The 13,170-nt window shown below is 34.3% G+C and overlaps 1 protein-coding gene across 3 annotated transcripts in view; it reads right to left on the bottom strand.

The window, feature by feature from the left end:
* Window positions 1–6,200: 6,200 nt before the first annotated feature.
* The window catches only part of LOC140155881 (EF-hand calcium-binding domain-containing protein 5-like), a 59,046-nt gene continuing 52,076 nt past the window's right edge, over window positions 6,201–13,170 (bottom strand). For 2 of the 3 annotated variants that reach the window (XM_072178878.1, XM_072178879.1), the window contains 6 exons: window positions 12,685–12,771; window positions 11,585–11,688; window positions 10,379–10,629; window positions 9,701–9,933; window positions 8,631–8,727; window positions 6,201–7,864 (listed from right to left, as the gene is read on the bottom strand). In XM_072178878.1, coding sequence (XP_072034979.1) covers window positions 7,683–7,864; window positions 8,631–8,727; window positions 9,701–9,933; window positions 10,379–10,629; window positions 11,585–11,688; window positions 12,685–12,771 — 954 coding nt within the window. In that variant the 3' untranslated portion in view covers window positions 6,201–7,682. The remainder of the gene's footprint in view (window positions 7,865–8,630; window positions 8,728–9,700; window positions 9,934–10,378; window positions 10,630–11,584; window positions 11,689–12,684; window positions 12,772–13,170) is intronic. The other variant, XM_072178880.1, reaches the window with a different exon arrangement.

The raw sequence follows: 13,170 nt of genomic DNA, 5'->3' as shown, positions 1-13,170 counted from the left end.
GGTTATTAGCCACTTGCAGTTCCGCCATTATGCACTATATGCGGGAGAGCCTCGAACTGGCAGCATACATGAATGGGAATTGAACCAGTCATATAACATTCTGTGTAAGGTTACGTAATTCTTCCTTTCATGTATGCTGCCAGTTCGAGGCTCTCCCGCATATAGTGCATAATGGCGGAACTGCAAGTGGCGAATGACAGATGTTTCGCAGCTAATGTTACCAATTTCACTGCCTGCCATCTAACACTTGATTTGTAAGATCCAATATTAGGGGTTGTCATTGTGCTCACAAAAGTGTGTGTTCCTCAAAAATGCAAAAACTTTACATAGCTTTATTGATCATGAAGTCTCATTTGCAGGGTGACAATTTGGACATCTACACTGAAGTTTCATTTGCATGGTGAGGATTTGGATAGGAATCCATAAATCAATTTGCAAAATGATTTTTCTACCCAGATCAAATTCTCAGTACAAGTTTTAAGGATCAAATGATTCCTACAAATTCTCACACTGTGCAATGAAATTGTACCCTAGATTGAAATCTGTGAAATCCTTTGATGTCTATATATTTTATAAAGGAGAAACCACATAGCCAGGTACATCTTCTTTGCTTGATTTTATAATAGTATAGACTAGCGAGATAAACACACAGGGCTTCAATATATAAGGCTCTGTGTCAGAGCTGTCAATACTACTGTCATATTGTACATCTGTAGCTCTTGCTGTTAGCTGTTTAACATGTATGATTTTTAATTGATTCTGGTTTTACTATCAATTGGTGTAAAATGAAAATGGTGTGAAAAGGAAACAGTAATATGTCTCAACAACAGTACTCAAGGTTGATAACTGTAAATGTTCACTGGGTCAAAATGTTCTAGACCATTCTTCTATAGCGTGTCTCATCTGAACTCAACATTTCGTTTTTATTTTACGTTTTTATTCTACGGTGATGTCAAGGCTATATTTATCTATAGCTGAATGAAGTATGCCAAGTAGAAGAATGGTCTATAAAATGAAGTTTCATACCTATTCTATCTAACTTGTATTTGCTGAAAATCTTAAAAGAAGATGTCTGAAAGTTTTTGTGAAATAACAACTTACAAATATCTTATAAATTACGAAGGGGTGGCCTGAATGCTTCACCTTAGCTAGCATGTAAGACGATTCAAGATTTCCAATCCTAGCAGAATCTTGATCAAACGTAAATAAGTTCCATTTCACTAAATTTACTTGCAAACAGGATTTACAGTAGTACAGGGACCCTTCGTAAAGTTATGTCTAGTATTGGGTACATTCGTAACTTTATGAAGGGTTACTTGAGTTACAAAGAGTTAAAAGTTTAGTGAGAATGGATTCCTGATTGACAACCTCATCCACCAATTAACCCTGTCAGAATGCAGAATTTGGTATCAGGTGAGTGTTCATATATTTCTCATTTGCATTTCTTTTTGTTTTGTTTTACAAAAACATGGTAAATTCGTGGTTTCTAAACCGCTGAAACAATTTATAAAAAAACTTGGACAGGAATGTTTGGGTGTTGATCATGAATGTGAGGTAGAAAATTTCATGTGTTACATTTTGAACACCCACCTTTAAAGCAGGAAGGAAGCATGGGCATGACATACAATGAATTAAGGATAAAAAATCAGAACTGGTAGGAGTAAGCTGGTTCGATCCCAAGTACCATTATTTTTTGCTCAATTTAACTTTATGTCATTTGGTGGAGCTTCCTTCTCTGCTTTACATTCATTTTCATTTACAAAGAAATGTGTACTTTGTATTTGACGATGGTTTTGATATCAAAAAGTTGTTGGTTGTTTTTTTGGTAGAATATTGTAAAATTAATATCTGTATTTTGTCTCTTTTCCACTGGGTGGAAAGCCTCATTCTTTCACATTAGTTAACATTTGTGATGCGATCAAGCAAAATCAGTCGGAACTCGGAAATATTGATTTTGAGATATAGCCAAATAAAGGAAATATTTCCTTCTGTTTCCTCTTGTTTTGGAAACTCTGTAATTGCTCATATTTTTGGAACTGGTTGCTCAATTTCAATGGGGTTTTCTGCAAAATCCAGATTTGTAAATGTTTTTTACTATTTTATAAGAAACTGAATATTTAATATATCCGAGTTCCGACTGATTTTGCTTGATCGCATCACATTTGTTCAAGTGACAGTCATCAAATAATACTTATTTTAAATATAAATTGCAACCGTTGGAAGTTGGGATTGGATGTGGGGAGAGTTCACAAAGACAGTAAGACTTATGATCAATCTTTTTATCATGCATAAACTCTGAGAAAATAAGATTAAGATCAATCATAAATCATTGTGAAACAGACCCCTGAAAAAGAAAAAAAAAAAAAAAGGTTTACCATTGCTACATATGAGTGAATTTTTCAGGTTATAAGTCCAGGGTCTTGGATCTCCTACATTTCATACATACTTAAAATTATCCATTACTTTTGAAGTGAACATTTCAGATTTTCTTGATCTGTTTGGAATATTTTGATATCAATATCTCTGGTTTGTCTACTGGGGACGTTCGCATTGTTTACTTGCACTGGGTCACACCAGTCCATGCAATGTTTAATGCAGCTCAACTATTTCACTGAGCAATCTATCTTTCTCCTAATTAAAAGATTGTGTCTTTTTTAAAGTTTGTACAAATTACTACTTACAAAATGTAAATTTATGAAGATTTGTATTCATAATCATGTTTAGGATGATTGCTTTTTAAGATGGCAGATAGTACTTATTGTTTATTGCTTGTTATTGTGTTGTGTCCAAAAGAAACTGAATTTTTGAATTCAGTCTAATGTTGTTCTAGTCAGTATTTTGTAATGTTAAGTTATTTGTATCTTCTCATAGTTTACAAAATCATTATCACATCAATTCTATCTATGGGTTTCAATGTAATGCTTGATACATTGATTTTAGAGTATCAATATGTTTGTGGTATGGTAGTTGGATGTACATGTATCACCGAATAGATTCATCAGGTTTGTAGGTAAACAGACGGAATACATTTCTTTTGCACAAAACCAGAATTTTACCATCGACCATGATAGACAAAACTGTGAATCATGAGTAAAATTCTGGTTTTGTGCAGAAGAAATGTACTCAGTTGATGTACACGTTCAGTAGTAGAAGCATTGCGTTTCATGTTTATGTAATCCTGATAATTTGGTTATATTGTTTGAGTCACTTTCACAAGTGAATTATTGTACTTATTTATATATTATGTACTCATTTTTATAATGTAATTTAATATCATGTTGCAGCAGTATTTTTGGAGATTTCAAGACTTGTTATAAATATTTGTGATGGTGGCCACCAATCAACAAAGTCAATGACATTCATCTCGTACAAAACTGAAAGAACAAAAGGAGAACAGAATTTCTTGCATCTTTGAGGAAAGTGTTTACAACCTGTGAACTTCATTAAGATCATTACAGCTTAACGTATGAAGAGTTGGGGCACAAAAAACAAAATATAGGACCCATGCCATATGCTGCTGTGTATTATTTTATATGGATGTTGGATATCTGTTTTTGCTTCTTGGTTGTGCAGAACAATATAAAAAGACATGTTTATATTTTGACCAGATATTATATGCTATCATTTACAACTTGAAAAATATGGGTGGCTTGTAGAATGTTTTAAACTGCAATATTATTTCAATTTGTAACTGTTTGATCTTCATGATATCTTGGATACCTTGTTCTGTTCAGAAGTAAGATTTTTACACAGGTCCTTATATTTATTATATAGCCTGTTATTATTTAAACTTACAGCTGGAAACCAGTACACTTTATGGGCTATATATGCAAGTAATCTGTCATTGAAGTATTATATATATACTCAATTCAATTGAATGAACATAAATATGGCAAATGAATACATTCCTGCAACTCAACTATGAAAATGCGCTAACAGGGAGCTCATGGGACGCAGCAAACATTGTGTTCATTAAATTGCATTTCCAAGTATAGTTTCTGGGTGAACTGATATCTGTATTATGTAATTATTTTCTAACATTCGATATGCTCACTTGGTCTACTTGAATAAAGGGATGTTGAGGTATTAACCAGTTGGGATGTGCCTACAAAAATCTGAAAGCGGACCCATATTTATACAAATTTATACTCAAAAGAACATTTGACACATTTTTATACCTGAGGCCCAGGTTTTTGGCCAAATTTAACACAATTTCACAAAAGTTTTACAAACTTTCCCACTAAAATTGACATTTTGGCTCCAGTCAGGTGAGATTGGGGTATTGTTTTGAAAAAAATTACCCCAAATTGACCTAGAAAATTGGCCATTTTTACACAACGAAGGTCCAAATATGAGACCCATATTTGTACATTCCTGTATGATCGTTTCTACCGAGTACCCCCTGGGGTGCATCAAAACAGATGTCCAAGCTGGCTGGTCCTTTAACATCCCTCTCACACAAACGTAGAATATCAAATGCATGGATAATCATCTTTACACTCAGAAGCATTTCTTTTCCTATTGAATTTAGTATGGTGTCAGTAACATTCCATGTTTTAGTCATTTTATACTTCATGCAAATCAAATAAACGTCTTATGGAAAGGATATCTGGTCTAATTTGTGTTAATTTATCAGGGTAGTATCAACATATTTTGTTTTGCCTTTAAATTGTGAGTGTCAACAGAATGCAAGTTTATTTTTCCTTTTTAGTACGTAGTCATGAAATTGCACCCCTCATACACACACATGCTGTGCAAGGACCCATTGTGGTTGGGACGTTTTTGTTTGGAAAATGCATTTTGGGATTGAAAACTCTTTTTCGGGATTTTGATTACTTGGCACTTGATCTTTCCAATATTAGACATTTTCGAGGTTTTCCAAGTTGGGATATTGTGAAGCCACGATTTCTCCGTGATGCGGACAAACTGAGAAATTCACGGAATTCGGGGTTTGCTCACGGAAATTTGAACATGCCACAAAATAGTGAAACTGTAAAATGAACTTTTGTGTTGATTTGCAAAGAAAAACAAAGAAAAGTGATTACTGATTATTTAGCAGTAATCAACCATTAAACAATTCATTCTAGCATTAATTGTAAGCCTACGATGGAAATGTTGAGGGGATACTACAGTAAACATAGCACAAAATACACTTAAAACATGTTTGTTTTCACTCTTCAGTGCTTTATATTAGAAAACGGAAAATCACGGAATCGTCCAATTTGTAACACAGAATTTAAATTTTGTAACACAGAGAAATCGTGGCTTTAGGATATTGCATAAAATAAATTTTGGACAGGCAGAAATAATAACACACAGACAAATACTAGTACCTTAAATTTTTGTCAGAAAAAGGTTTAATAAATTTATAATTCTTTGATAAAAGTATGTGCAAACCATACATGTGTATTCTATAATAATCAATATGGCAGAAAATTCTGATTCCATTTACAGGCTATATCAAAATGATTGTTAGCCACCAGTTCCCAGTGATTATGGTGCTGTGTCTTTATATAACATAACATCCACCTAATAACAGTAAGTAAATCAACCTACTGGCCATTAGTGGCCATTTCAAGTGGAACCATTATTGCATTTGGAAGAAGAGTATTTTTTCAATAAACATAACATTGGATGGGTAACATTCATTTTGATACTGCCTGTATAACTTGAAGCCATCTTGTGATGTTTCCTGAGGATGCCCTGAATGTTTTTCAAAATACCCTGTAAAAATCAAGGCATTATAGTTGCATTTGTGACAAAATCTTTAAAATTGACCAAATGTAATATGTTGTTTAATTATTACGATCAAAAAATTAGTTAAACATATATGTGATGTTCATATTGGCAATATATATACAATTTTAATTAAATTGCAATTTCCATCGTTTTGCCTCATCTGTTTGTGTCAAAATTACAAGGGGACACATCTAAACAGTTAAAACTAACCATTTGGTTGGATCTACTTCCACAATAAGAATGTGCCATTCCGTTGTCTGCATCACATGCTGCCTTGTGTGAATTTTATTGTCATTGTTGTATTTCATATTATTTTATATTTCAGCATGTGTCTTTCTTTTGTGAATGGACATGCAATTGTAATAGTGTGATTATACCTGAAATTTAATATATAAAATTAATTTTACAGTGTATTTCATCACAATTAGATGACAGTAATAAAAAAAAATCACACCAGATACGGTAGTATGTGATGCAGACAAGATTTGGATGGTGATGAGTGTTTGATTCATGATACACAGATACAAAATGTTTCACAGTGGATGGATATTGCATATTAATTTGGACGAAAGATGCAAACATGTTCCATTTTGAATCACTTAATATTTGGACGGAATATTTTTACAGTACGTTCGATTCCTGTAGAACATGTACATTTGGACGGAAGTTGCATTGCTAATGCTATGTTTGATTTTAAATGTACATACCACATTTGGACAGAAGATGCAAACAAAGTATAATTTTTGATTTGCATTACATGAATATTTGGATGGAAGAAGCAATATGTTGAATTCAAATTCAATCTATTATGTTAAATTTTGATGTGCATAATACGTATACTCAGGTGGAAGATGCAACTTGTACAATATATTAGACTCAAAGAGAAAGGACTCAGAATTGCTTCATGCGTAAAGCTATAGTAAATCTGCCATTCTTGGTTTGTCACCAAAATAATGTACCCCAAGAATTGAACAGCATGAGCCTGTTTGCACTGGTGCAGATTATTGGTACAACACACTACTCGCAAACACAAACAAGCAAGCACACTTTTTTACCAGGCGTATGGCAAAATAATCTGGAGATGTCTATTTTGCCCTACATGGCGACACACAAACATGGCGGAGTCAGCTCTCTTTAGGTCTAATCTCTTATGACCTGCACTAAATTCATTGCATTTTAAATGCAACTCCTTGCTACTTAAAACAACTTATAAGTTATATACAATAAGTATATATAAACTTCACCATTTTTTTCACATAATTACACATCCTATTTACAATATATATATACACATGTATATACAGTCTTTTACACAATATAGATTCAAAGCTCCCAAGTCAGGAAATACTGACCTGACAACTGGACTAATTTATTGCAACAAAGTTTCAATATAAGAGCGTATTAGTCTCAACCTTGTCTTCAGCTCAATGAACTTGTCTATGCTATTTTTAGGATAACATTTCCAAGAACATCTTCATGGCAATATGTTTATGATACCTTTGTTCATTACTTGTCAATTAGCTAAATTATTCAGCGATAACAATTAGGTCATGAGATAATGCCCTGCGCATAGCATCTAGTATTGGCTCTTAAAGAAAGCATTTTGAGAAATATACAAAATGACATGAATTAATGCAGGGTTCATATATTCGTCAAAACTATTTCAAGGACCAATATTTATTGACAAACTTACCAAAAGTGTATCATTAATTACAGATCAGGCTTTTGACAAAACAATAAGAAATTATTTAAATTTCATCAATTTCAAGCACTTTGACAGCCATGAAAACAGAATTTCAACTTCAAGAACTATCAATGATATTTATTGAAGGACAGTAGTACCCTGTAAATGTAGCTTATGTTTGTGAGCCTAAATGGTCCCAAATACCAACAGAAAATATATATACTGCCCATATTTAAGCTCCACACCCACTCCTCCCACTCTACTGCTCTGTGATTCCTCCAGACATAGCTGACCCTGGTGGTGGGGTATCTGCCAATGGTTGTTTCTGATTCATCTTCATCTTGCTGGTATGTTCCAGTAGAGACAAGCAAACAAAAGCCCAATTGTACAAATGCTGTGCTGGTAGAGATCCATGCTTGGCAACGGCACCATGAGGTACCTCTGTAATGTAAAGGAAATTGCATTAAAATCAGTTCATTTTTATGGATCTCAAAGATATATTTTATGATGATTGATTGTTTCAACTAATCTTCTGTTTTAACTGCCAACATGTATGAACATTCATTTGAAAGTATTTCCAGTCACAGGCATGAGAATGATCATCCGTGAAAAAATGTGAAAAGTTTGAAAAAGCACGTGAAATGAGGCTAAAAAGGCCCAAAACGGGCTGAAATTAAAAGAAAGTGCGGAAATTTTGACCACAAAAAGCAGGAAATCCTGCAAAAGTAGGAAAATTCTCATGCCTGCAGTCAACAGTTTTGTTTTCATAAATTGGGCCTCTTCAAGGAAAAAAATCAGCATATTAACACTTCAGCTTGTATATTCTACTTAGGTAACGAATGCAGTTAATGGAGAATAAGAAGCCCATCATAATTTTTTAGCATATAAGAAATTCTCAACCATTTTCAGTCACCTAACAGGAGGGTTGGACCACATTGGTACACATGGTATGTGAGCACATTTATCCTACAGGAGGGCAGGACCACATTGGTACACATGGTATGTGAGCACATTTATCCCAAGAATTGTTGTATTACACCTTATGGCTTATGCCTTGTGGCTTACACACCTGGCTTATACCTTGACATTTCCTTGAAATCGGGTACACAGCAGATTATCAAAATAATAATAATAAGTTCCTAGCTGTAAGCTGTATGCCATATTGACAAATCAAACTCTGTGAAATGCTGCTGGTCTTTGTCCCTACCTTTTAGCCTTGCTGCAACTCTATTGACTGCACCTATTGCTTCAAGGGCTGTGGGATCAAATTCCTCAATCTTCTTGATTAAATCCTGGTTCACATACTGAAAGTAAACATAATATAGCATGTAAGTACCAATCTGTAGGAGTCTTTTTTTTTGGGGGGGGGGGTGTCCACCATTTTCTGTCTGTCTGTCTCTCTCTCTCTAGGAGTCCAGGAGTAATACGTTCCAGTAAGGGTAACACCCTGTGACGTCATGCTGGACCAATTCCATTCACTGTCAGAGGAGGGTTATGGGTGCGAATGCAACGAAGAAAATGTAATCAATAGAGCATTGAATTGTTAAGAATTGAACATGGCACCTGCCTCATCAAATCCCTTTGAAAGTGAAAGATGTGTTATCAAAGTTGGAACAGATTATAGAATTAACTAGAATGACAAAACTGAAACAATTACTTTCACTTTTCTGGTATTAATCTAAAAAAAAGGGCAACCTGGAGCTTCAATACAATCTGTCTTTTTATCCATTACATTGGGCCCCAATATGGTAACAGGATAGGTATATCTGCTACTTATCACTTACAATTTACTTCCTTTACCATGATTGATGGTATTGTTTCTTTATGACTCCCATGAAAAAGGTTATAGCATACAAAGAGATTAAAACACTGATTGTCTTTTGCCATTGGTTGGTTATCAGTATGGCACATGCATACTTTCGTAAAGAAAAATATCTTTGTCTTATTGTCTTTACTTAAGTTTGTTTGGTTTATGAGGCAGAAAAAATAAGACTCATAACACCGTTAGAATGGCATGCACGTAGTTGGGCGCAATGCTTACGCTGCGTAATGTGTGACTGGCACACGCTTATGTGAATTTACCCAAGCGTGAGTTGGGACTTTATTGATGCGCGCAGCAACAAAAGCCAAATAGTTTCCGCCTTACATAAGCCGAACTTTAGTTGCATCCTTTTACCAAGTGAGTATTACTGAAATATGTTGACCAAAGCTATGGCAAATGGCAGTAAATTGCTAGTGATATGAATAGAATATACACCCTTGTAGACTGATAATTACCTGCTTGCAGTTGTTATACTCTTCCAATTCTCCGCCCACCTCTGATTTATCTTGATAGAAGAGGCTCAACACAGATGCTAATATATCATGGATCACCTTTGGAGGGTCTTTATAGCTCTTTAGCTCAGCAAAAGCTCTCAGATTCAGCTTGCCAACAGTCTCTCTCAGATCAGTCAACATGATACGGTCAAACATGATATCTATGCGCGACTCTTCACTGTTCTTCTCAGCCTCTGTTGGAAAATACGAACAAAATGTATTATTAACATATGGTTATAATTTTAGCCCACTCAATTTTAAGATATCTTTTGACATTTTCAGCAATGTGATCATTTCTTCAAGTTTGTTTTATAAAACTTTATTTCTGAACCATACACAAAGATGGAATAAGGACTTTAAATAATACATTCTTTGCATGATCATGCATAGATTTTGTAGGTAGAACCTTGAACTAACAGTAATATGAATGGGAGGTGGAAACAAATTATGTAACATTATCCAATATACAATTCCATTTGCCAGGTTGTGAGTAGCTGATCCTGCTTATGGCAGAAGGGCAATTTAAGCTTTGTTAAATAACTAATACATAACCATATAAACCAGCTTGCAAAATAATTAAACAAACAAAAAATCAATTTCATGATCTCATTTCCTACAATTCAAATAGATCACTCTTACCTAGCACAACCTTTTGCTCCTTTCCCTCTGTCTCCAAAGAAACCTCTTTATGGGCATACTGCAAGAGCTTCAGCATTCTTTGCACTTCTTTGTTCTCATGAGATGGTAGATGCTTCAGATCACCGATACTAATATCTACCAGAGCCACACAATGACCTTCAGAATCTCTAAGTGGGAAGGCTGTGTGGCGATGTCCATATGCATCAGCTGTAATGGTCTCAGAGTTGTCTACGCATCGGAACAGGTAATCCCTGTTAAGAGTTAAGGTAAGTTTGAATCATTCTTAGGTGTTCAAATACAGATTTCTTCTATTCTATATACATGTAAGTAATGACTTGTTTGCATACTTACCCTATACTGATCTCCAGTGCTTTTTAACCTGGTGCAGTGAGTGACACACTTTTAATCATGCATATTTATACCAACACTTTTGAGTACACTGTGGATATACACCACAAATACATTCCCCAATAATAACCTACTATGTTAAATGGCAGCTACTCGAATGTAATTTTCTCAGCTATTGAGCGACTAGTTGCTACAATGTACGTTTTTTAAAGACCAAGCTCTATGTAGATTTTTAAAAAAAGTGTATGGTGAAGCTTGAAATTTTGAGATACAACCCATTAATGTTTTGTAATCACCCAGACCTGAATCCACATTACTACATTATTGACAAGTTTGTATCTCTAAAACATCTCCCAAATTTTCCCAGAAATGCCACAGAAAATAATTTCTCCTCAAATAGTTCTGCAATAGGCCCTTACTTATGATTTGATGACAAATTTGCACCGAAACACAAATTTTTAAAGATTATAATTTTTCTCAATATGACCAGGGCAACTGCTGCCAGTTAAGCAAGGATGATTGCCCTTACATCATCATTCTGCTATACCATTTTTCAACCGGATGTGGCAGTGACGTCAGTGCGCATTCCATTTTGCACAGCTTCAAGTAGCTAGCGGATGCTCAAAGTGCTGGCATTTGCACGCACGCACTTACAGACACCACATAGATGCATGCGTAAAACAGCTGCTTCAACGTCACTGCCACATCAGTGTGAAAAATATTATACATGTAAGTTGCTTTATTTAGTGGTGTGGAATCTGATGTGGGTCTTTCAAACTACAAATAAAAACTGCTAAATTTTCTTCAAAAGGATGATATGAGTCACTCATAAAACAAGAAATATTGCATGTTCATTACCTGAAAAGATTTTCTTTCCTTTCAAGTTTGGTAGGATGGTCATGTGTTTCAATATTGCCAGCTTTGTCCGTTGTTAGCATCCTCCTTAAGATGAAGTCTTCCAACTACAAAAATAACAGATTTGTAACAAACAAATAAATAAACAAACAAACAATATAGGTACATAGAATTGTCAATAGCAGTCATCATGTCACAAAACATAACTGCTTATTAGTCCAATGTTGTGGCCTTGTGTTGAGAATAAAAGAAGAGGAATAGCTCCTTCCTAATAAAAAAAAATTATTTAACATCAAATACAGGTAAGATCATATTCAGCATGCAAACTCATTAGTTTATTAGTACACATGTAGTATATATAGGTCTGGACATTGGTCAATCTATGTTTCAAAATAAAATTAATAATAATACTTTTTGGAAACTATTATTGCATAAGCAAAATTTCATTTTGCTCCCAAAACAAAATCCACATAAAAGATTCAGTATTCTATAAGACGGCAATTAAATAAACCACTTAACGTGTTTACTATTGGAAAAGATGCACAAGGGTGTGAGTTAATACAAACATTAGTAAACATGCAATGTGTCATTGAGGACACACAAGACATTAGGTGCAGCATTTACAATACTTACATACACTTACAATATGCTGAGATGATACATTCAGTTGTTGACAAGTATCAAGTAACCTAAATTCCAAATTTTAAGCTGTAAATCATCATTCACTCCTACCAAATTTCAGATCTACCAGACTCAAAGGAGGTAAACAGGAATATTGCTTCAAGGTGTGGCTCATGTTGTTTTGTAATTATAGTATTATTTCTCTGGGTTGTTACAAAATCAATGGCAAAATCAGAATTGTGGACTCAAATGCCATTTAATGTATTCCTACTCTTATCACATAACTTTGTGTGTCCATGTTTGAAGGTGTGTTTTCATACAAATGTCCACAATTGACAGCAAACATACACCTACTGGCTCTTGAATTTATACACTTCAGTGTCAAAGGTTTCCACCTAATTGGAAGGTGGTATCTTTAGTATGATTCTAAGCTAGCCATATTTCATTATATATTCCCTATTATCATACTGATGATCCCTAACCTTAACAGTTTCTACATCTTCTTCAATATATTTGGCCATTTTTTTATTTCGTGTTCGTGTTGTTCGGCCCTGCAAGCTGCTAAACTCCTACAAAACAATGAACACAAAAACGAACATACAAATAATAAAACACAGCAAACAGTGCAAAGGAAGAAAAGTGAATAAAGATGGAGTTAATAAAGGAACCATGTCTTGTTTTTCTTAATAAGAATGTGATCTAAGAAAAGTGCAATTAAATTGTCATTGATAGTTGTGGTTGCCGAACATAAGCAAGATTGCAAACAATTATCTGCTGTGAGTTGCTGTAAGACTATATAAGAATCAAACAGGTTTTTTTTAGTTTGCTGATAGAGAAACTTTGATTATTGTTTTTACAGTAATTATTCCCATTTTGATTTACATTAAATATCATACCGGTACAACAAAAACAAATTCTGGCACACACTTGCTTTTCCTGAACATTTAGCAATATCAAACATTTGCCAA

The sequence above is a fragment of the Amphiura filiformis genome, chromosome 6, assembly GCF_039555335.1.
Source record: "Amphiura filiformis chromosome 6, Afil_fr2py, whole genome shotgun sequence".
Classification (NCBI taxonomy): domain Eukaryota; kingdom Metazoa; phylum Echinodermata; class Ophiuroidea; order Amphilepidida; family Amphiuridae; genus Amphiura; species Amphiura filiformis.
Note: the sequence above shows the minus strand (reverse complement) of the source record. Positions and strands in the feature narration are given on the sequence as shown.